Source organism: Neolamprologus multifasciatus, chromosome 3, assembly GCF_963576455.1.
Source record: "Neolamprologus multifasciatus chromosome 3, fNeoMul1.2, whole genome shotgun sequence".
Taxonomy (NCBI): domain Eukaryota; kingdom Metazoa; phylum Chordata; class Actinopteri; order Cichliformes; family Cichlidae; genus Neolamprologus; species Neolamprologus multifasciatus.
Window position 1 is genome coordinate 9096986 of NC_140441.1, and position 23935 is coordinate 9120920.

The window sequence follows — 23935 nt, forward strand, 5'->3', positions numbered from 1 at the left end:
TCTTCAACTCCCCCTATCTTTTTCTCCCTTGTATCCCTATAATACCTGGTTTTCCATTTCTTGACCCTTTTCATTTTCCCCTCAATGGCTTTTTTTTTTTTTCAATTCAATTCAATTCAATTCATTTATACCGTGCCAATTCACAACAACAGGGAGGAGGAAAACAAGAAACACATGCTGTGAAAGAGAGCCAGAAACTAATAACAAGTATGATTCAATGCAGAGAGGTCTGTTAACACATAGTGAGTGAGAAAGCTGATTAAAGAAGAAAAACTCAATGCATCATGGGAATCCCCCGGCAGCCTATGTCTATTGCAGCATAACTAAGGGAGGATTCAGGGTCAACTGGTCCAGCCCTAAATATATGCTTTAGCAAAAAGGAAAGTTTTAAGCCTAATCTTAAAAGTAGTAGTAGTGTCTGTGTGTCATCTACATAGCAGATAGGCATATGCTATGCCTTCTGATGATACTGCCTAAGGGAAGCATACATAATGTAAACAGAATTAGTCCTAGCACTGAACCCTGTGGAACTCCATAATTAACTTTCTTGTGTGAAGAGGACTCTCCATTTACATGAAAAAAATTGGAGTTTATTAGACAGATATGATACAAACCACTGCAGCGCAATACCTGTAATACCTACAGCATGGTCTAATCGCTCTAATAGAATATTATGGTCAACAGAATCGAACGCTGCACTAAGGTCTAGCAGGACAAGCACAGAGATGAGTCCACTGTCAGAGGTCATAAGAAGATCATTTGTAACCTTCACTAAAGCTGTTTCTTTTTCTTCACTCTTACTTCACTCTTTACTGTTTTCTTCGACTTCCTGTGCTAACTGTATTAAAAGAGGAGAAGAAGAACCATGTTGATAAAATAATGTAAGATCAAAAGGATTAATATCCCAGTTACATCTTCTTCCCTTCTGCTGTGAACCTACCGTCTCATTTTTCAGGATCAGTCTGAGTATCTGCTTGCGCTGCTCAAAGTTCTGCATGAAAAAACACACTGTCAGACAATTTCTGTTGCTGTCATTTTATTGATATATCATTAGACAAGCACAAAACTTCTTGGGAAAAAAAAATGTAGCAATGCTTTTCTTTGGGTTTGGTGTCTTCTCTGCCTTATCACTTCTAATGTGGTGATATTATCTGAGTGGTACAGCTGCCATTCAGGAGAATACTTGAGAGTCCTGTGCTTTAACAGCAGGCAAAAATAGAAATGACTGTGTGATGATGTTTCCATGCCAAGCAAAGCGACCAATGCAGAAGGTATATTGCGGTGTCAGTTTCCATGTTTTTTCTTTCTTTCTTTCTTTCTTTCTTTTGTTTAAAAAACCCTCAGACTTATTTTGAAAAGGACATACAGGCAGCTTGATGTGGATCTTGGTGGGCATCCTCCTCAAGATGGCAGGGTCTATGTCCTCAGGACGATTGGTGGCTCCCATAATGATCACCTGACAAAGTACACTTTCAATCAGCTTTACATACAGAGGCTGAAACTTCTAGGGGCAAACATCTTAAAACTAAGAACAGTATATCGATCATCTGATTGTTTATGTTAAGGATTCACATATAGTACATACATTATGGAGAGAGAAATATGTCTCAAAAGGGTTGAAAATAGGAGTGGGTTTTAAAAAAAGAAATAAAATCAATGCCCAATTCTAATCAATTTTAATTTGAATAATCCGATATGCCAGAATCTCATCTTAAAGCTCACATTACACTATTTTAACAACCACCAAACAGTTAAAACAGCAAACAATTAAAGAGCAGGTAAACAGATTCCATATCAGATTCTCAAACAGTGGGTTTTATCAATTTCTGACCAAAATTAACTGAACTAGGAGCAAAAGTAGATCAAAACTGTGCTTTACGTTAGACGTAGGCTGCTGAGGATTCCCATGATGCATTGAGTTTTTCCTTTCCAGTCACCTTTCTCACTCACTATGTGTTAATAGACCTCTCTGTATTGAATCATATCTGTTATTAATCTCTGTCTCTCTTCCACAGCATGTCTTTTATCCTGTTTTCTTTCTCTCACCCGCAGCAGATGGCCGTCCCTCCCTGAGCCTGGTTCTGCCGGAGGTTTCTTCCAGTTTTTCCTTCCCACTGTCGCCAAAGTGCTTGCTCATAGGGGGTCATATGATTGTTGGGTTTTTCTCTGTATCTATTATTGTACAATCTACTTCACAATATAAAGCGCCTTGAGGCGACTTTTGTTTTGATTTGGCGCTATATGAATAAAATTGAATTGAATTGAATTGAAGATAAATGATCATAGCTATAATATTTTTGATTGAGTCAAAATTGAATTGACTTGATTGGCCTGAATCGGGACCTTTTGAATCCGAACTGAATTAGTGGTAGAAATCAGTGATGATGTACAAACATGTCTAAAACTACACGTACCATCTATTTTGCTCACCTATAAAACCTTAAATACTTGTGGAAGAATCACCTGATATGCACAGATCATGTTGCATGAGGTAGGGTTTTGAGACAAATTTAACACTGCCAGCTTTGCACAGATCCAGAAATGTAAGCTTCTTTCCAAGTCCCAGTGTAAAACTTGGACATCCACTGGTGATGATCTATTTTTAATCAGGTTTAGATGTAGGCATTTGTAAAATAGTTTTACGTGTGGTCAGATTGCTTCTTATTTGCGTGTGGATTGAAGCATGCGCTCACGTGTCCTCAAACGTTACACACAAATCCCTGTAAACATTTGTAAATCAATTTATGCTTGTGGATCACACTGTACGCATTTGCAACCCTTTTGAGACAAATTCCTCTCCATAACACATCCACAAGTCAGTGAATCTCTTGAGACTCCATACTAGCTATTCCGACGTGTGCATACCTGGCACTGGTGGTCTGTTTCTAGTCCATCCCACAAACTCATAAACTGAGCTTTCATCATAGCTGTGGTTTCATGATCGGTGCTGGATCGATTCCTCAGAAATGAATCTGTTCAAAAAACGCAGAATAGTTTTATTATTTCAGTTCAGATTTCATTGTTTGAAAATGTTTAGTGTAAATTTCCGTTTACATTTTTTGCCTGCGTATTGTTAGGGCTGGGTATCGTCACTGATTTCTAGAATCGATTCAATCCACGATTCGATTCAATTCGATTTGAATCGGGGAAATTTTGCCTCAGACATTCAGAAATATTATAATTCTGATCACATATCAGTACATTTCCATATTTTTATATCTATAAAAAGAAAGCTGACCCGTGCGATACTTTATCAAAGGTGTGAGCATCACAGCAGATGCCTTTGTGTCAAAGTAGTTGAGGATAAAACACAGAAAAACATGAAGGTGATTTTCCTGGCCTGGGATTTTATAAAAATATTCTGCAGCACATCAAAAACGAAAGAAAACCATTGATCACCATATGAACATTAGCTGATTCTGCAGAAGTGAAGCAGAGCAAAGTTACAGAGGTTTTATTAGAGACACAGCAAAGTGTTTTGCAATTTTGCATAATTTTAAAAGGATTAAATTTGTTTAGTATTGAACGGCAGAAATTAGGTTTTCTTTTCGGAAGTAAGTAAGGAAAAAAACAGTGACCGACAGCGCTGTAAACAACGGTAGACTTGTGCGTAACAAGCAAGTGAATAATGCAGAATTAAACAGATTATTAGACGGGAAACTGTTCTTGAAGTACACTGTGTGTGTGAGAGAGAGAAAGAGAGCTGCGCATGAAGTGTGATTTTATCATGGTAGAAGCAAATCAGCAAAAGTAAAAAGGAATTCATGACTATGTGAGTTCAGTCAGTGAGTTCATGACGATGTTTATGTGAAGCGTAGTTTGGATCATCTTTTGCGGCTGGTTCAGTCAATATTGTTTAAAGAGAGATAAAACCTGCAGCTTCAAGATGAAACGCAAAAACGGTGTGAACACAAAGCGCGGACCCGCCGAAACATCAGAATCAGCGAGCTGTCGGCTTTCAGCCCCGACCGTGTCCGTGCCGTCGGGTGAGAAAAGCCACATCTCACTGATTCTGATCCGTGTTTATGTCTTTGTGCAGAATCCGTGTACCTGCTCTCATTTACTGTTTTAGCTGTTTGGTGGTTGTTGAAATTTTGGAAGGTTTAACCTGAGATTCTGGCATTTCGGCAAAATAAATTTATATTAAAAAATCAATTCAGGATTTTAATGAATCGATATCACGTCATCCAAGCTAGAATCGATTTTAATTGATAAATCGATCATCAAAACCCACCCATACGTATTTTCTATGGTACTTGTCAAAATGCATATAATTAAGGCCAAATATTAAAACACATTCACATCTCTCGTTGCACTGGTTGTGCAGACCAAGTTCACTAAAAGCAAAATCGGTTTCTTTATATTTTTAATTTATATATTCTATTTTGTTTATTTAAAAAGCACATACCATTGTTTAAAATTTTCTTATTTCAAAATTTTAAGGTAGAGTATGGAAATATTGCCACTAAATGTTATCAGATTGTAGTCAACTGAAATTTGGTTTCTTTTAGTCAACTTAATGTGTGTGTGCGTGTCCTGTTCACCTATCTCGTCAATGAAGATGATCGTTGGGGCTAATTTGGATGCCAATGAGAACACAGCATCTGTCAGTCTCTGGGACTCTCCGTAATATTTGTCTGTCAGCGTGCTCGGCTTCAAGTTGATGAAAGTAAAGCCTGCCTCTTTTGCTGTCGCCTTGGCAATGAGTGTTTTACCACATCCTGGGGGTCCATACAGCAGCACACCTGTTGTGAAGACAATGGGAATATGCACTGGTTAAAATATTGTTTGTCACTTCTTCCCATTTTTCATTTTTTTTTATTTCTGATTTTTCTTTCCTTCTTCCTTCCTTAACATTTTCCCTGCACTACTTCCTTCTTTTTTCCCCCCTTAAATCTTAAATATTATTTAAGATTTAAGGTCAGTTGCTAAAGACCCCAAAGAAATATGATTGGCTACCCCTATTTATTTTAAAGCTTACTTTATTTTATATTATTTTGCTGATTGTTAAAAAGCAAACTACCCAACAAAAAAATACAAAAACATCCCTTTTCCCATAATAAATCTGTAATGACTATAGGGCAGCACATGAGCTTGAAATTATATATTTTTATGAGTTTTCTACACTGATTTTACTTCTGGTTAAATTTTCTAAATACACGTTTCCCTTGCTCTTTCTACTAAACTTCTTTTTGACCCCTTCCTAGCATCCTTCTTTTCCCTCTGTTTCCAACCTTTCTTTCTTCAATTCAATTCAATTCAATTTTATTTATATAGCTCCAAATCACAACAAAAGTCGCCTGAAGGCGCTTTATATTGTACAGTAGATACAGAGAAAAGCCCAACAATCATATGACCCCCTATGAGCAAGCACTTTGGCGACAGTGGGAAGGAAAAACTCCCTTTTAACAGGAAGAAACCTCCAGCAGAACCAGGCTCAGGGAGGGACGGCCATCTGCTGCGGGTGAGAGAAGGAAAACAGGATAAAGACATGCTGTGGAAGAGAGACAGAGGTTAATAACAGATATGATTCAATACAGAGAGGTCTATTAACACATAGTGAGTGAGAAAGGTGACTGGAAAGGAAAAACTCAATGCATCATGGGAATCCCCGGCAGCCTACATCTATTGCAGCATAACTAAGGGAGGATTCAGGGTCACCTGGTCCAGCCCTAACTATATGCTTTAGCAAAAAGGAAAGTTTGAAGCCTAATCTTAAAAGTAGAGATAGTGTCTGTCTCCCGAATCCAAACTGGAAGCTGGTTCCACAGAAGAGGGGCCTGAAAACTGAAGGCTCTCCCTCCCATTCTACTTTTAAATACTCTAGGAACAACAAGTAGGCCTGCAGAACGAGAGCGAAGTGCTCTAATAGGGTGATATGGTACTACAAGCTCATTAAGATAAGATGGGGCCTGATTATTTAAGACCTTGTATGTGAGGAGCAGGATTTTGAATTCAATTCTGGATTTAACAGGAAGCCAATGAAGGGAAGCCAAAACAGGAGAAATATTCTCTCTCTTTCTAGTCCCTGCCAGTACTCTTGCTGCAGCATTTTGGATTAGCTGAAGGCTTTTCAGCGAGTTTTTAGGACATCCTGATAATAATGAATTACAGTCGTCCAGCCCGGAAGTAATAAATGCATGAACTAGTTTTTCAGCGTCACTCTGAGACAGGATATTTCTAACTTTAGAGATGTTGTGCAAAAGGAAGAACGCAGTCTTACATATTTGTTTAATATGTGCGTTGAAGGACATATCCTGGTCAAAAATGACTCCAAGGTTCCTCACAGCATTACTGGAGGCCAAGGTAATGCCATCCAGAGTAAGAATCTGGTTAGATACCATATTTCTAATATTTTCAGGGCCGAGTACAATAACCTCAGTTTTATCTGAATTAAGAAGAAGAAAGTTGGTGGCCATCCAGGTCTTTATGTCTTTAAGACATTCCTGCAGTTTAACTAATTGGTGTGTGTTATCTGGCTTCATGGATAGATAGAGCTGCGTGTCATCTGCATAGCAGTGAAAATGTATGTCTTCTAATGACACTGCCTAAGGGAAGCATGTATAATTTAAATTCTCTCCTTCTTCTTTTCAGCAAATATCCTTTACCTCTTCCTTCTTTCCTTCCTTCTTATGTAACACCCGTTGCATGTATCTGGCCTGAGTCTCTATATTTAGTTTACTTATGATCTTCCCTTGTTGATTCTTATGACCCAAAATAAGAGCTATGTAAATAAACCAGAAGACAAGCAAATCATTTAAAATGCAACAGTTTCTCTTTAGTTAGTAAATAAAAAAAAACAAATAAAAACAAGTAAAATCACTTTGGTTCAGTGGTAAACTAATATGTAACACTAATAGTGTTCAATACTGTTCATTCAGTACTGATACTAATACCAACCTAGATAATCAAACAATATTAGTGATGTGTTGGTCGCTACGAAACGGGTCTTAGAGCCGGATCTTTGAAGTGAATGACGCGAGCCGGTCGTTTTTTTGTCTTTTCTTTCTCTCCCCCTCTCTCTCACACTTTTTTTCTGCTTCACTTCGAACTCCAAAACATGTACAAAAGTCAACAGAAGTGTTCCAGGATGCTAGGCGCAGTGTTGAGCTTTTGTTACCTAGTGGCTTCACAAGCCAGGAAGTACGGATTTGGTGTGTGGTAGTAACAGGTAAATGAACTTTTTTTTTTTTTATTATTTGAATATATATGAGTGCTTGTGTATAAATACACAAACCATACACATATGCTTCCAATTGTGTAATTTAAGTGATCTAGGTAGCTCTGTTTTGGAAGTTCAGTTAAAGCTAGAAATCTGTTTTCGAGTTTGTATGCGTTTTGTCTCTAGGGGCCAAATCATATATTTACAGTGGGGCAAAAAAGTATTTAGTCAGCCACCGATTGTGCAAGTTCCCCCACTTAAAATGATGACAGAGGTCAGTAATTTGCACCAGAGGTACACTTCAACTGTGAGAGACAGAATGTGAAAAAAAAATCCATGAATTCACATGGTTGGATTTGTAAAGAATTTATTCGTAAATCAGGGTGGAAAATAAGTATTTGGTCACCTCAAACAAGGAAAATCCCTGGCTCTCACAGACCTGTAACGTCTTCTGTAAGAAGCTTTTCTGTCCCCCACTCGTTACCTGTATGAATGGCACCTGTTTGACCTCATCATCTGTATAAAAGACACCTGTCCACAGTCTCAACCAGTCAGACTCCAAACTCCGCCATGGCCAAGACCAAAGAGCTTTCGAAGGACACCAGGAAAAGAATTGTAGACCTGCACCAGACTGGGAAGAGTGAATCTACAATAGGCAAGCAGCTTGGTGTGAAAAAATCAACTGTGGGAGCAATCATCAGAAAATGGAAGACATACAAGACCACTGATAATCTCCCTCGATCTGGGGCTCCACGCAAGATCTCATCCCGTGGGGTCAAAATGATCATGAGAACGGTGAGCAAAGATCCCAGAACCACACGGGGGGACCTGGTGAATGACCTGCAGAGAGCTGGGACCAAAGTAACAAAGGTCACCATCAGTAACACACTACAACGGCAGGGAATCAAATCCCGCAGTGCCAGACGTGTTCCGCTGCTGAAGCCAGTGCATGTCCAGGCCCGTCTGAAGTTTGCCAGAGAGCACATGGATGATACAGCAGAGGATTGGGAGAATGTCATGTGGTCAGATGAAACCAAAGTAGAACTTTTTGGTATAAACTCAACTCGTCGTGTTTGGAGGAAGAAGAATACTGAGTTGCATCCCAAGAACACCATACCTACTGTGAAGCATGGGGGTGGAAACATCATGCTATGGGGCTGTTTTTCTGCCAAGGGGACAGGACGACTGATCCGTGTTAAGGACAGAATGAATGGGGCCAAGTATCGTGAGATTTTGAGCCAAAACCTCCTTCCATCAGTGAGAACTTTGAAGATGAAACGAGGCTGGGTCTTCCAACATGACAATGATCCAAAACACACCGCCCGGGCAACAAAGGAGTGGCTCCGTAAGAAGCATTTGAAAGTCCTGGAGTGGCCTAGCCAGTCTCCAGACCTCAACCCCATAGAAAATCTGTGGCGGGAGTTGAAAGTCCGTGTTGCTCGGCGACAGCCCCAAAACATCACTGCTCTTGAGAAGATCTGCATGGAGGACTGGGCCAAAATACCAGCTACTGTGTGTGCAAACCTGGTAAAGACCTATAGTAAACGTTTGACCTCTGTTATTGCCAACAAAGGTTATGTTACAAAGTATTGAGTTGTATTTTTGTTATTGACCAAATACTTATTTTCCACCCTGATTTACGAATAAATTCTTTACAAATCCTACCATGTGAATTCATGGATTTTTTTTTCACATTCTGTCTCTCACAGTTGAAGTGTACCTCTGGTGCAAATTACTGACCTCTGTCATCATTTTAAGTGGGGGAACTTGCACAATCGGTGGCTGACTAAATACTTTTTTGCCCCACTGTATATATAAACATATATAAATAAAACCACTTTTTTTTTACATTAGTAATTCTTTTTGCACATAATTTTATATTATTGTTAATAATAAATTAATTAAAGCAACAAAACAACCTGAAGAGCCGGTTGGGAGCCGAAAGAGCCGGCTCTTATTAGTGAGCTGAGCCGAAAGATCCAGTTCCCCAAAAAGAGCGGGAAATCCCATCACTAAACAATATGGTGAACCCAAACACACTCTCACCCAAGCGCACCTTAACTGCAACAGTCTCAAAAGTTCTCAAAATAACGTTAGTAACGCTGTTACTTGTAACGCTGTTATTCCCATCACTGGATTCGATTCAGTTCAATTTTGACTCAGTTAGAAAATTTTGAATTCTGATCACTTTTCAGTACATATCCAAAATTTTATATCTATATATAAAAACAAAGCTGACACTTCATCAGAGGTGTAAACATAACAGCAGATGCCTTTGTGTCAAAGTAACTGAGGATAAAACATGTAAAACATGAGGGAGATTTTCCTGGTCTGGCTTTTTATAGCAGATAACCCGCCTTACAAAAAAAACAGGTAGTAAAGATAGTGAGCTTAACTTAGAAAGAACAATTAAAGAAAATAGTCTAAATGAATATCAATTATATGGAAATTAGCTGTACATAATTTTACATCTGTGAGATGGTTATTGTTAGAGCTGATTCTTTTGAAATTGTCATTTGTGTAAAAAAAATATATAACCATTGCTTGCATGTGTACTGATAAAATGTTTTTTCCATATTAGGCTGTAGCTTCTACTGCATGCATAAGATGTTGTGAGTAGCCTCTTCACTGTAATTTTCCATTACACATAATAAAACACAAGTTCCTGTTTTTATAAGTTTAGCAAGACTGCTCACTTCTGTTGGTGCATGTTGGTTCATTAATAGGTCACGCCATATATGGAGTGACTGGAGATGTCGTTAAAAGGTCACGCCATACATGGTGTGACAGGAAATGTCACACACACACACACACACACACACACACACACACACGCTCGTATACGTGTGCCTTAACTTTCACATGACTAACGAGATATTTGTGTAACTGCTGTTGTCAATAACAGAGGCAACAAGGGAAGTCAGGTTCGAAGTCAGCTGAGTTCAGGTGAAGGGTGAACAGCTCTAAGACCCTGACTGGACTTCCCTTGCTGCAAGTAAAAGACAAAGAGCGCTGCGTGGTCTTGCTTTGGTCACAGTGATTGGTCTCTGAGTTGGCGGGGTCTCTCTTTTTTTTTTTTTTTTTAATTTTTTAGAATTTCCCAGAGACAAAGAAAATACATTTTTTAAATAAGGAACATATTATAAGACAACCTATAAAAACAAAAAAAAAAACAAGTAATCAAAAAGAAACAAGCGGGTGTACCATGTAGTTAACCCTCTCAGGCTCAAATTACGTTTTGTTGCTAATGAACAAAAAAATTCCTGCAGTGGTACTTCTGAGTAAAAAAAACTCATAAAATATGTATGTGGGGTAATCAGGTTGTTAGTTTTTAACTGTTGCAAATCGGCAACGCCTGCCTCGAGAGGTTTAATATATATGTATACACACATATACATCACATACACACATATGCATACACATATACACACATACACATATATACACATAGCAATTCAAAAATATGGCGTACAGAGTTACACAAATTCAAACAAAATCTGGTCTCCTTGACAAAAGATAATATTTCTATTTATCCCAAATCTCAATAAATGTGTCATATTGAAATCTGTTAGAGAAGGTAATTCTTTCCATTTTAAACAACCCATAGACAATCTCGTGCCAGTCATTTAGTGATGGAATTTTCGCACTTAGCCATTTCTTAGTAATAGTCTTTCGGGCAGCCAGACTCAGAATACCATGTAACAGCTTGGACTTTTTATCTATATTTACTGAGTATAAATATCCAAACAAAAATTAATCCCAATTAAAGGGGAGTTACATACTAAAAATGGTCTGTAACTCAGAGTGAATCGATACCCAAAAAGTGTTGGTCACTGGACAAGACCAAAACAAGTGGAAGTGTTTTATTCCTTGGGCCCCACAGTTTCTCCAGCAACTAGAGTAATTAGAATAATGTTTACTTTGTGCAGGTGTAATAAAAAACCTACAAAGACTCTTCCAACCAAAACATCTCCATATATTAGAACTAGAAATTCTCCACTGAAAAGCACACTGCTGATACCAGATATCATTTGAAATTGCTATATTTGTTTCCCTTTCCCACTTTTGTTTAATGTAGATAGTGTTCAACTTCTTAACCTCTTGTAAACCCTTGTAAGGTCTAGAAATTACCTTGAGGCCAGGATCTGCATGGTAAGGCTTGACAAATATATTCAAAACAGGAAGAGAAAAAAAGATCTGTTCTCTTGGGTATAAAGTTATGTAGATGATGCCTGATTTGAAGAAACCTGAAAAAATCCGTATTGCTTAACTGGTATTTGTAAATGCCGGCAAAACCACTTTACTTTGCGCTTTTATTTTGAAGAGTACATTGGCACTTCCTCTTTTATTGTGTCAGACTTCCTGTTCTGTTCTCAGCGAAACGACAAACACGTTGCTTCAGAGTGAGTAAAAAAGTTTATTTTTTGAAAATACTTGTGCAAACTATGTATTTTATTTATCTGTCACATGCTATAACTTTGAAAGTTTACTTAATGTGGTGGAATTCGTTTTTTATTGTATATGCATGTCATTTGTTTGTGGTGTGGAAAGACTGGCTAAGAGATGTGCATGGAGGAGGTTGGCTAGCTGGTTCAGCATGATTAGCACCCTTGGAAGCAGAAAGAGGTTGGTTTAATGATGCAAATGATTGTTTACGTATTTAAGAAACAGAAAGGTTGTTGTTAATTCATTTTAAATGCTGTAACATAAATAGTTTAAAAACTATTGATTTATGTCAATGTTACTATTTGAGTTAATCAAAATAATTTTCTATGGTAAAATGTGAACATTTCTGCACTTTTTACTTAAATGTTAAATGGTATTTGTTTGTGCATCTTTATAGTTTTCACGGTGCCATATTGTCGGTGGTTTAAAGAGGAGAGAATAAAGTTGCATCAGTCGAAGCTCTCTGCGTCACGAGTGGTAATTCCAAGTGGGCAGCTACAGTGAAAACTCCTTGACTGCAAGAGACCTGCCATCCCTGCAGAGAACTTGACACCATTTCATCAGAGATCCAGCTACCAACCTGTTACCAGCCAGCTGATTCCACTCGCATCCACAAACTGCACTCGCAAGGTTAGAAAGAACCGCATACTAAAGCTCAGGACCCCAGATACTGAACGAGACATTGACTATCAAGAAGAAACACGGGACTGCTTACACCCATGCACAAGCTTAATGCATAACTAGAAACTCTTTAAATAATATTACGAGGCCATAATTTATGGACTTCCAACACATAATATTCTTGAATCTGGTTAATGTTTCTTGGTGAGCAAAATGTGTTTTTTGTTGAATAATAATTCACAAGATGTCTGTTTATGAAAAGGTTTAAAAGGTGAAGCTTATTAACTAATTTATGAACATTTGTTGTTGCTGTCTTATACTAAACATACCTTTGAATGTCCATAATCAGTAAATGTTTGACACAGCGTTACTCTGTGGTAAAGATTAACTACAGCTTAAAAGTATAGTCAGGCAGTAAGGCAATCAAAGCTATAATCGACTTAAGGCAGCTACGGAAACAAAATGTCACTACCAGAAGAGCAAACAGACAACCCCACAAGGGCACCATGTGAATCCAGCTCACCAGAAGAAGAAACAAGCAACCCTACAAACGCACCATGCAAATCTAGCTCACGTGAGAGAAAATTAACAGAGAAAGGCCTAGAGATGCAAAAGCACGATATCAGAAAACGTGAAAAATCATTCAACAAGACTTATGACTCTTGGAAGCTCGTAGCAAGGGAAACTAGAACAAAACTAAAATCCCTCTGCTCAGCAGAAGACCTCAATAAACTGCAACAAAACATTGAAGCAAAGCACGACGCTGTAAGTTCACAGTATGAACCTATCCTGCGTAACAGTAACACCACACCTGACATTGTCAACAAAATGGACGCCTGTGTTACGCTAACAAAGGAGGTATGTAACCTCATAAGTGACCGTCTAAAGACTGTTCATGAGGAATATAATAACCATCTTGAGAAAGAAAGAGTAAGAGAAGTGTTAAGCAAGAACGAATATGGGTCTGTTTTTGGCGACAGCATAACGGAAACTGCAAGCTCTATAGAGTTGTCAGAGCAATTGAGCCATCACTCTGGTTCATCCTGTACCCGCAGCAGTAGAGTAGATGCAGAAGCAGAGCTTGCTGCCAAGCTGGAGCAATCAAAGGCTATGGAAGAAATTAGAGCACAGCAAGCACATCTTCACAAGTTAGAAAGTGAATGGAAACTCAAAGAGGCAAAAATGTTGTCAGAAATTAAACTAAAAGAGGTGGAAATGCAACAACAGTTGGAACAAGAAAGAGCAAAACTACAGCAGTTACAAGCAGACAAAGAAGTTGCTATAGCAATAGCTCGCGTGAAGGCGTACAACAGCCTTGAAGGGTTTGAGAACCACAACGGGGAAATTGATAGTAAAATTAGCTCTGCTTGCTACAGAAGGCAAATTGAACCTCAGATTAATCCAAATGCCGCATCATTCCAACCCCACCAAGCAATTCCAGAAATGACAATGACCCAGGAGTCTGTCAGCTTAGCACAAGCAATCGCTAGCTCATTAAGTATGAATCGCTTGCCAGTCCCTGAGCCTGCCACATTCAGTGGGGACCCTTTGCAGTTTACCGATTGGAAAATGTCATTCATGAATCTGATTGACCGAAAACCCCTTCCAGCAAGCGAGAAGATGTTTTATCTGAAAAATTATCTCTCAGGAGAAGCACGCAAAGCGGTAGAAGGTTTCTTTTACCAAGATTCAGAAAATGCATACAAGGGAGCATGGAAGGTCTTAGAGGACAGATATGGGAACCCATTCATTGTACAGAAAGCATTTCGTGATAAACTCATGAGATGGCCAAAAATCAGCGCAAATGACCCACTAGCGCTACGAGAGTTTGCCGATTTCCTCAAAGGATGCTCTGAAGCAATCCCACACGTCAAAGGACTAGCTATCCTAAACGATTGTGAAGAAAATCACAAATTGCTCAAAAAACTGCCAGAATGGATCGTGCGCAAGTGGAGTCGAATTGTTGTAGATGAACTTGACAAATCTGGCACATATCCAAATCTTGCATGCTTCACAGACTTCCTGAGTAGAGAAGCACGGATAGCTTGCAACCCGATAGCTTCTCCACTGTTGATGAATTTCAAACCTGTAGATGATCGAATCCCAAAGAGAGCCAAAGTCTTCAACACAAACATGCAACCAAAGAGTTCCGCTCAAGAGAAACAAGACACAAACATTAGTAAACCAAAATCACCTTGTTCTGTTTGTAGAAATGAAACTCATGGAATCTCAAAGTGTCCCATCTTTGCAGCTAAGAGTGTTGAAGATAAAAAGGCATTCATCCATGAAAACCGGCTCTGCTTTGGATGTTTAAGAAAAGGTCATATCACCAAAGATTGCAAAAGGCGACACACGTGCAACATTTGTGAACGTCGTCATCCAACCTGCCTGCACGAAAACAGGAAGCAAAACCCTGCAGAAGCAGTAACAAATAGCTCCACTCCCACGGAAGAACCTATAAACCAGGAAACACACAAGGTCATGTCTCATACATCAACACAACGCGTTTCGGCTACCTCAAGTATTGTCCCAGTCTTTGTGTCTTCTGTACAAGAGCCACACAGAGAAATACTCACCTATGCATTGCTAGACACACAAAGTGACTCAACATTTGTCTTGGACGACATACTTGATAAGCTGAATGTGGATGTCCAACCAGTAAAACTGAAACTCAGTACCATGACGGCTATTGACACAGTCATCTCGAGTAAGAGTGTTTATGGTTTACAAGTTAGAGGACTCCACTCTGAGAGTTGTATCCAACTGCAACAGGCTTATAGCCGCGACTTTATCCCAGTTGATAAGTCGTACATCCCAACGAAGGAGACAGCATTACTGTGGCCTCATCTCAGAAGCTTGGCAAATAAGTTGCCACCTCTCCAAGATTGTGATGTAGGGCTCCTGATTGGATATGACTGTCCATCTGCGCTGGCTCCTCTTGAAGTCATCATAGGTGACAAGCATGAACCCTTCGCACAAAGGTCAGAACTAGGATGGAGTATAATTGGCTCATCAAACCCCCACCTAGACAGACAAGGAAACCAGAGCTTTGTGCATCGGCTCAGAGTAAAAGAGTTGCCTGTTCCATCAGCGACAGATGTTCTAAAAGCCCTGGAATCAGATTTTGCTGAGAGAACCTATGAGAACAAATATGTCTCCCAAGAAGATGTCCATTTCATACAGTTCCTCAGTAATCACATCACACAAAGAGAAGACGGACATTACGAAATGCCTCTCCCTTTCAAAGGGAACAGCCCACCCAACCTGCCAAACAACAAGAGGTTAGCCACGGTACGTCTACAGTGTCTCAAGAAAAAACTAAAGGCCAACAAACAATACTACGATCAGTACCGAACATTCATGGAAGAAACCATCAACAGGGGTGATGCAGAGCCTGCTCCTATAGCATCTCAGGGACAGACCGAGTGGTACCTGCCACATCATGGAATCTATCACCCCAGGAAGCCGGACAAACTAAGAGTTGTTTTTGATTGTTCGGCCAAATCCCATGGTGTCTCTCTAAATGATACCCTATTAACTGGACCTGATCTCATCAACCCTCTGGTTGGAGTGCTTTGCAGATTTCGGAAAGAAGCCGTGGCCGTAATCTGTGACATTGAAAGAATGTTCTATCAATTTGCTGTCACCCCTGAATCCAGAAACTATCTGAAATTCCTCTGGTGGAAAGAAGGTGATTTGGAGAAAGAACCTCAGGAGTACAGAATGGCAGTTCATCTGTTTGGAGCTGCACCATCTCCAGGATGCGCCAATTTCGGTTTAAAGCATCTTGCACGACAACATCAAACAGACTATCCTCTAGCATCAGCCTTTGTGGAGAAAAACTTCTACGTTGATGATGGATTAGCCAGCGTTCCATCAGTTGAGGAAGCCAAAGAACTGATCACTCAGTCACAAGAGTTGTGCAGAAAAGGAGGCCTGCGCCTTCATAAATTCAACTCAAATGAAGAAGCTGCTCTCTCCAACTTAGACCCTTCTGAAAGAGCAGCAACCATTGAAGCTCGTGGGTTTGACCCATCCCCTTCAGAACGCGCTCTTGGCATTCAATGGTCGATAAAGGACGACACCTTCAGCTTCAACATCAGCCTGAAAGATCAGTCTTCGACCCGCCGTGGTTGTTTGTCTGTCATTGCCTCACTCTACGATCCACTTGGATTTATCGCTCCATTCAGCCTAAGTGGAAAACATATCCTACAAGAGCTTTGTCACAGAGGCATTGGATGGGACGACCCACTCCCAGAAGATGTGAAGCCACGGTGGGAGAAATGGATAAATGGTCTTTTCAAGTTGAAGGAGGTCTCGATTCCAAGGTGTTACCACCCACATGACTTCCAAAACATTGTCAGAGTAGAGCTACACCATTTTTCGGACGCCAGCTGCGTAGGATATGGTGCATGTTCTTACCTGAGATATAAAAATGACAAGGACGAGGTTCATTGCAGCCTTGTGATGGGAAAAGCAAGGGTGGCACCCTCAAAGGTCACAAGTATCCCGAGGCTTGAACTCGCAGCGGCGGTGGTTTCTGCAAAAGTAAGCGTCCTGTTAAAGGCTGAGCTTGACATGAAAATTGATGATGAGTTCTTCTGGACCGATTCTCAAGTGGTACTTGGTTACATCAACAATGACGCTCGCAGGTTCCACATATTTGTTGCAAACCGTGTTCAACTCATTAGAGACAACAGCAATCCCAATCAATGGTATTATGTGGACACCTCAGAAAACCCAGCGGATCATGCATCCAGAGGGCTTCATGTTTCAGACATCCACTCTACAAACTGGCTGCAAGGACCAAAGTTTCTCTGGGAACGTGAGTTACGTCTAACACCCAGCACTCCAGCTGAGTTACTTGTTGGTGATCCCGAAGTCAAAACAATTCAGGTGCTCGCAACTGACGTCAGTGCCTTCAATGATATTCTCGATCGTCTGAATCAGTTTTCATCTTGGACGAAACTCATAAAGGTGGCTGCAAGAATCAAAAGACTGAGGTCTCAACAAAAGCATACTGAACATGCGACGATCGAAGAGCGTGAGAAGGCTGCTGAAGCAGTGATAAAGATCGTACAGCAGCACGCCTTCCCTCATGAAATAAAAACGCTTCAAGCAAAAAGGGACCTTCCAAACTCAAGCTCTCTCTTCAGTCTTGACCCCATGTGGTCTGATGGACTCTTGCGTGTTGGTGGCAGATTAAAGTGGTCGTCTCTTTGCCACAAAGTGAAGCACCCACTCATCTTACCAAGCAACAGTGATATAACCAAGCTGATTGTGTCCCACTACCATGCTAAGACATGCCATCAAGGTCGAAGCCAGACACAAATGGAGCTTAGAGCAAATGGACTCTGGGTCATTGGTGGGAGCAAGCTGGTGGCCAGAATGATACACACCTGTGTGCTTTGCAGGAAACTTCGACGGCCTACAGAGAGCCAGCGAATGGCTGAACTCCCTAAAGAGCGTCTTGAAGCCTCAGCACCCTTCACATTTAGCGGCATGGACTGCTTTGGCCCGTTCATTGTAAAGACAGCACGCAAAGAGCACAAAAGATATGGTCTGATTTTCACGTGTCTGTACTCAAGAGCTGTCCATATTGAGATGCTTGAAGATTTGTCAACAGACTCTTTCATCAATGCATTGAGATGCTTCATCAGCCTTAGAGGAGCTGTCCAACAATTACACTGCGACCAAGGTTCCAACTTTGTTGGTGCAAGGAACGAATTCAAGGAAGCACTTAAGCAATGCGACACCAAGCAATTGGAGACCTTCTTATCTGAAAACCAGTGCGAATTTGTCTTCAACGCCCCTTCCGCCAGCCATGCAGGAGGTGTCTGGGAAAGGCAAATAAGAACGGTTAGGAATGTGTTGAATGCTACCTTCGCACAGTGCCCAGGTCGACTTGATGATGCCTCTCTCAGAACGCTGCTATATGAAGCCATGGCTATTGTCAACAGTCGCCCATTATCAGTTGATGGAATCAACGATCCTCATGCATTGGAACCTTTAACGCCGAATCATCTCATCATGAGGAAAACAAAGGTCGCTCTTCCACCCCCCGGAGTGTTCGTGAAGGAAGATTTGTATGCTACAAAAAGATGGAGAAGAGTCCAATATCTTATTGAACAGTTCTGGGGCCGCTGGAAAAGAGAGTATCTGCTCAACATTTCAACAAGGCAAAAATGGCACTTACCTCGGCGTAACCTCAAGGTCAATGATATCGTTGTTATCAAGGACGACAACCTCCCACGAAACCATTGGCAGCTAGGTCGAGTTGTGGAGACCTTTCAAGACAATGATGGCTTAGTCCGTCGAGTCAAAGTACGAGTTGGGGAGAGAAAGCCGCAAAGAAAGCAAGATGCCCCTTCTAAACCTTCAGTTATTGAGAGACCAATCCAAAAACTAGTACTACTCCTTGAGAATTAAATAAAACAAAATATGTTAAGACAATAATAGTTATGTTTATACACTACCTCAATGCATGAAGTACACTTACCTGTATAACTCTGATAGTTCAATTCAGTCATCCATTTATTAGTATAAGAAATCCTGTACAATTCATTTGCTTTGTGAATTTGTTCGTTCATTGTATCAGGATTTGGTGGGAGTGTAAATGCCGGCAAAACCACTTTACTTTGCGCTTTTATTTTGAAGAGTACATTGGCACTTCCTCTTTTATTGTGTCAGACTTCCTGTTCTGTTCTCAGCGAAACGACAAACACGTTGCTTCAGAGTGAGTAAAAAAGTTTATTTTTTGAAAATACTTGTGCAAACTATGTATTTTATTTATCTGTCACATGCTATAACTTTGAAAGTTTACTTAATGTGGTGGAATTCGTTTTTTATTGTATATGCATGTCATTTGTTTGTGGTGTGGAAAGACTGGCTAAGAGATGTGCATGGAGGAGGTTGGCTAGCTGGTTCAGCATGATTAGCACCCTTGGAAGCAGAAAGAGGTTGGTTTAATGATGCAAATGATTGTTTACGTATTTAAGAAACAGAAAGGTTGTTGTTAATTCATTTTAAATGCTGTAACATAAATAGTTTAAAAACTATTGATTTATGTCAATGTTACTATTTGAGTTAATCAAAATAATTTTCTATGGTAAAATGTGAACATTTCTGCACTTTTTACTTAAATGTTAAATGGTATTTGTTTGTGCATCTTTATAGTTTTCACGGTGCCATATTGTCGGTGGTTTAAAGAGGAGAGAATAAAGTTGCATCAGTCGAAGCTCTCTGCGTCACGAGTGGTAATTCCAAGTGGGCAGCTACAGTATTGATTTTTTACTGATTCGAAGTCGCTAAGAGTTCCCTTACCATAAAACATACAATATGCCATTAATCCTTGCCCTGCGCATTTTTTATATCTCCCGTCTTCCTTATTGGGTAAAAAATCAAGATCATAATAGCACCATCTTAAGATTCTGGCTTCTTCCTTTCAATCGTTCTTATTAAGAAATTGTAACCAGAGTTTTAAAGGCAACTTAATCCATTGGTTTCCTTGATTAATTTGTTTTTTAATAAGTATCACATCCCCTAAGCTTGCCTAAATTGGAAAATCTCTTGAGGCAGCTGTTTCTATTTCTTTGCATCTTGCTTGGTAGTCTACATTGCACCAACACGCTAAAATTCTCAGTTGAGCTGCAACATAGTAATCTTTCAAACATGGGAACCCCAATCCCCCTTTATCTTTAGCCAGCTGGATCGTTTGGTACTTAATCTGTGGTCTTTTCCCCTGCCATATGAACCTGGAAATTATTTTGTCCCACTCCTGAAATTGTCTACCAGTTATTTCAACTGCGAGTGTTAGGAACAGATAAAGCATCCTAGGCCAGACGTTCATTTTGACTGTATCAATACGTGACTCGAAATTTAAAATTGGTATTAAGTTCCATCTTTTAATAGCTTCATTTATTTTAAAACACAAGGGTTTAAAATTTGCATGATATATTTTAGAGAGATCTTTAGTGATATTTACTCCAAGATACTTAAATTTCTCCAACTCCCAATTCAAGTTAACTTTAGACTTAATTTCCTGATTTGGCTTATAATTAAAAGTTAATATCTGAGTCTTCAATATATTTAGTTTATAACCTGATAGTGAACTAAAGGTCTCCAGAAGTGATAACAGCTTGGGGAAAGTAATATTTGGGTTTATCAAGTAAATCAAAATATCATCAGCAAACAAGGAAATCTTACATTCTCGACCCCTTACGTTTGACTCAGGGCCTCTATGAAAAGGGCAAAGAGTGGAGGACTAAATGGGCAACCCTGGCGTATCCCTCTCTGTAGATCGAAAAAATTAGAAAGCGCCCCGTTGTCTTTGATTCTTGCCCTTGGTGATTTATATAATGCTTGAATAATCATAATAAACGATTGATGAAATCTAAACTTGCCCATAACTTTATATAGAAATTCCCAATTAACCCAATCAAAAGCCTTTTCAGCATCTAAGCTCATAAGGACCATCTGAATTTTATTTTTAACTACATAATCAATAACATGTAGTGTTCTGCGAACATTATCTTGCGTTTGTCTCTGCTTAATAAAGCCAGTCTGAGCCAAGCTAATTATCTGAAGAAGAATATTTTCAATTCTTTTAGCAAAAATGTATGTAAATATCTTATAGTCCTGGTCAAGAACCCTAATAGGGCGGTAATTTCCACAGTCAAGCCTGTCCTTTCCTTCTTTAGCTATTAAGGAAATAGATGCCTCATTCCAAGATGGGGGAATTACTCCCACCTTTAAGATATAAGTGAACGTTGTTTTCATCAAGGGAATCAATAACTCTTTCATTTCCTTATACCAATCTGATGGAAATCCGTCCGGGCCTGGAGATTTATTGGGTTTTAATTTTGAGGTACCTTTTTAATTTCAATTTCAGATATGTCCTTGATTAAGGTTATATTTTGGTTTTCAGTCAGCTTTGGTAAGCGAAGTGAGTCCAGGAAGGATATCATATCTTTATCATCCACTCTAGGTTGTGTGTATAATTCTTTGTAGAATTTTTAAAAAGCTAGCTGAATGTCTTTCAATTTGTACAGGATGTTGTTTGTTTGAGGATCTTTTATTTTGTGAATTACATTTTCTAATTGTTGTTTTTTAAATTTATAGGCCAATTTTGTGGATTTGCCTCCTACCTCATAGTATTTTTGTTGTAAAAAAACATTTTTTTGTATTTCACATGAGAAACTTTCTGTCATGGCTGTGTGAATGCAGGCAGGAAAGGTGGACCCAAAATGCAGGACTCGGAGGCAGACATAAACTCAACAGACGTTAATGACGCGACACCGAGTAGGGGAAGACACAGACACTACAAAATAAAACAGGAAGCACACAACAGACAGAGACGCAGACGCAGACTCATAAGTAGGGATGGGTATCGTTTAGGTTTTATCCGATACCGGTGCCAAACCGGTACTTTTGAAACTGTGCCGGTGCTCAAACCGGTGCTCAAACCGGTGCTTAAAGAATGGAGAACACAAAATTGGTCCAAAAACCTCTCATGTTCTGCTGGGTTTTTTTGTAAAAAGATAACTAGGGATGGGTACCGGTATCTGGTGCCATGATGGCACCGGTTCTGACATAAAGGGTAGTAACCAGACCAAAAAGCAGCGCGCATTTCGGTGCTTTATTTTGGTTTTCCTGAGATGTGATACACTTTGAATTCTAGCCAATCATTTTACGTTTCCGAGGATAGTAGGCGGGTCAAGGTACATACGTTCTTTTAGAGCAGAGCTACAGATTAAAAATTCCCAAGGCAAAGTGGTCAAAAGTCTGGCTGTACTTCACAGCAAAAGATGCAAACTCAGCAGCCTGCAACAAGGTCTTTAAGGTGATACTGTGATACTGTCAAAGGAAGTAACACCTCAAATCCAATGAAACACCTGGCGACGCACAGCGGTTTTTTTAGAAGCCGAAAAATGTGCTGTATTTGATAGCTTCCTGCGAGACCTCACACCGAGCGCATCTACTGCGGGTGTGGTGCCTGTTATCGGACCCGGAGTTAGCAACATCCCCCAAAAACCCGAAGAGTAGAGTCCTGGTAAAGTAAATCCGTTGGGCATCTTTCTTCGCCTTTAGAGAAAAATTCTGCTGGCAAAAGAGCCAAACGGGACAGGCAAAAAAATTTAATAAAATTAAAAAAAGAAATGATGACGGATGATGATGCAGCAGCAGCCGTTCTTCTCTGCGTGAGTAGCTTAATGTTGTTCGTGTGTAATTTACGTTGAGTAGGCTAACCACGTTATTACATTAATGCATCTAAGGTGAACTAGCAAACACCGTCGTAGTTACATGCAGCTGTCTTCTTGTTTGATGGCAGATACTCCCTTCACCCTGGCCAAAAAGGCTAAAATGACCAAAGAAAAAGTGGAAAACAGTTAAACATGAGAGGTTTTTGAACAAAGTTTGTGCCATCATGGCACCGGATACTGGTACCCATCCCTACTCATAAGCAATTATATTGACATCATGGACAGATGGGGGGGACATGGAAGGAGGGACCAGGAGAGGCACAGAACAGAAACCTAATAAAATGGCGAATAATAATGAAATACCTAATCAGAATAACAAAAGCATAAAGAAACACAAAACACTGAGTCAACAGACTCAGGACCATGACAGTACCGGAGGCCGGCTACACGGAAGGCAGTGGCGGCGTTCAGGAGGTCGTCCACCATGGCGTTGATGCCCAAAAAGCGGCCTGGCAGAAGACCGACGATGTCGAGGCAGCAGTATGGGACCCAAAGGCTGCGTGGCCCCCGCAGCACCGGACGAGGCCGAGGCAGAGGCTGAACCGGATGAGGCCGAGGCTGGACCGGGCTAGGCCGAGGCAGATGATGAGGCTGCTGCAGGCGAGGCCGAGGCGGATGATGAGGCCGCTGCAGGCGAAGTGGAAGCTGATGCGGAGGCTGCACCAGGCGAAGCTGAAGCTGATACAGAGGCTGGACCAGGCGAAGCTGAAGCTGTTGCAGAGGCTGGACCAGGCGAAGCTGAAGCTGTTGCAGAGGCTGGACCAGGCGAAGGTGAAGCGGATGGTGAAGCTGTGGCTGCAGGCGAAGCTGAAGCGGATGGTGAAGCTGTGGCTGCAGGCGAAGCTGAAGCGGATGGTGAAGCTGCGGCTGCAGGCGAAGCGGAGGGTGAAGCTGCGGCTGCAGGTGAAGCGGAGGTTGAAGCTTCGGCTGCAGGTTTGGGTGAAGACGCGGCTGCAGGCGTGGGTGAAGACGTGGTAGGCAACAGTGTGGAATCTGCAGGTGGTGGCGCTGCAGGCGATGATAATGGCTGGACAGGCTCCTCGGACCCTCCAGCAGGGCCAATCACAGGACCAGTGAGCACAGGGGCCCCTGGAACACACAGGGCAGAACCAGCAGGTGCACAGACCTCTGGCAGGGACAAAACAGAACCAGCAGGTGTGCGGTGATTTGTGTTTGTGACGTACAAACAGAGACAATTGAAAGGTACAAATGTGTTGTGCATGAAACAAATTCAAACGTGCTGCAGATGTGTGTCACAAGTTGATCTGGCTGTAGGCTGTGGCACTTGGCCAGAGGTGGCGCTGGTTGACTCGAGTCCATGTTAGTGCACAAAGTAAACTGCTCGCTTTAGTTGTGAAGCAAAAACGCTGAAACTGGAGAAATAAAACGTGCGAGGGGAACGATAACGACGACTGGAGTCTCCCGATCATTTACTCTTGCATTT

The 23935-nt window shown here is 40.6% G+C and overlaps 4 protein-coding genes across 7 annotated transcripts in view; 3 read left to right on the forward strand and 1 right to left on the reverse strand.

The window, feature by feature from the left end:
- Window positions 1-23935, forward strand: part of LOC146521463 (programmed cell death 1 ligand 1-like) — a 283173-nt gene that overhangs the window by 88368 nt on the left and 170870 nt on the right. The window lies entirely within an intron of this gene.
- Window positions 1-23935, reverse strand: part of LOC146521467 (outer mitochondrial transmembrane helix translocase-like) — a 35135-nt gene that overhangs the window by 1949 nt on the left and 9251 nt on the right. For all 3 annotated transcript variants that reach the window (XM_085155066.1, XM_085155065.1, XM_085155067.1), the window contains 4 exons: window positions 4545-4745; window positions 2866-2972; window positions 1367-1456; window positions 941-991 (listed from right to left, as the gene is read on the reverse strand). In XM_085155066.1, coding sequence (XP_085011192.1) covers window positions 941-991; window positions 1367-1456; window positions 2866-2972; window positions 4545-4745 — 449 coding nt within the window. The remainder of the gene's footprint in view (window positions 1-940; window positions 992-1366; window positions 1457-2865; window positions 2973-4544; window positions 4746-23935) is intronic.
- On the forward strand, window positions 11572-17391 carry LOC146521468 (uncharacterized). Its single transcript, XM_085147190.1, has 3 exons — window positions 11572-11788; window positions 12006-17305; window positions 17386-17391. Exons 2-3 carry the CDS (start codon window positions 12692-12694, stop codon window positions 17389-17391), a joined length of 4620 nt encoding a protein of 1539 aa, XP_085003316.1. The 5' UTR covers window positions 11572-11788; window positions 12006-12691.
- LOC146521469 (uncharacterized) lies at window positions 17396-19466 on the forward strand. Its single transcript, XM_085155060.1, has 3 exons — window positions 17396-18965; window positions 19114-19188; window positions 19406-19466. The coding sequence occupies exon 1, from the start codon at window positions 17396-17398 to the stop codon at window positions 18656-18658; it is 1263 nt and encodes a 420-aa protein (XP_085011186.1). The 3' UTR covers window positions 18659-18965; window positions 19114-19188; window positions 19406-19466.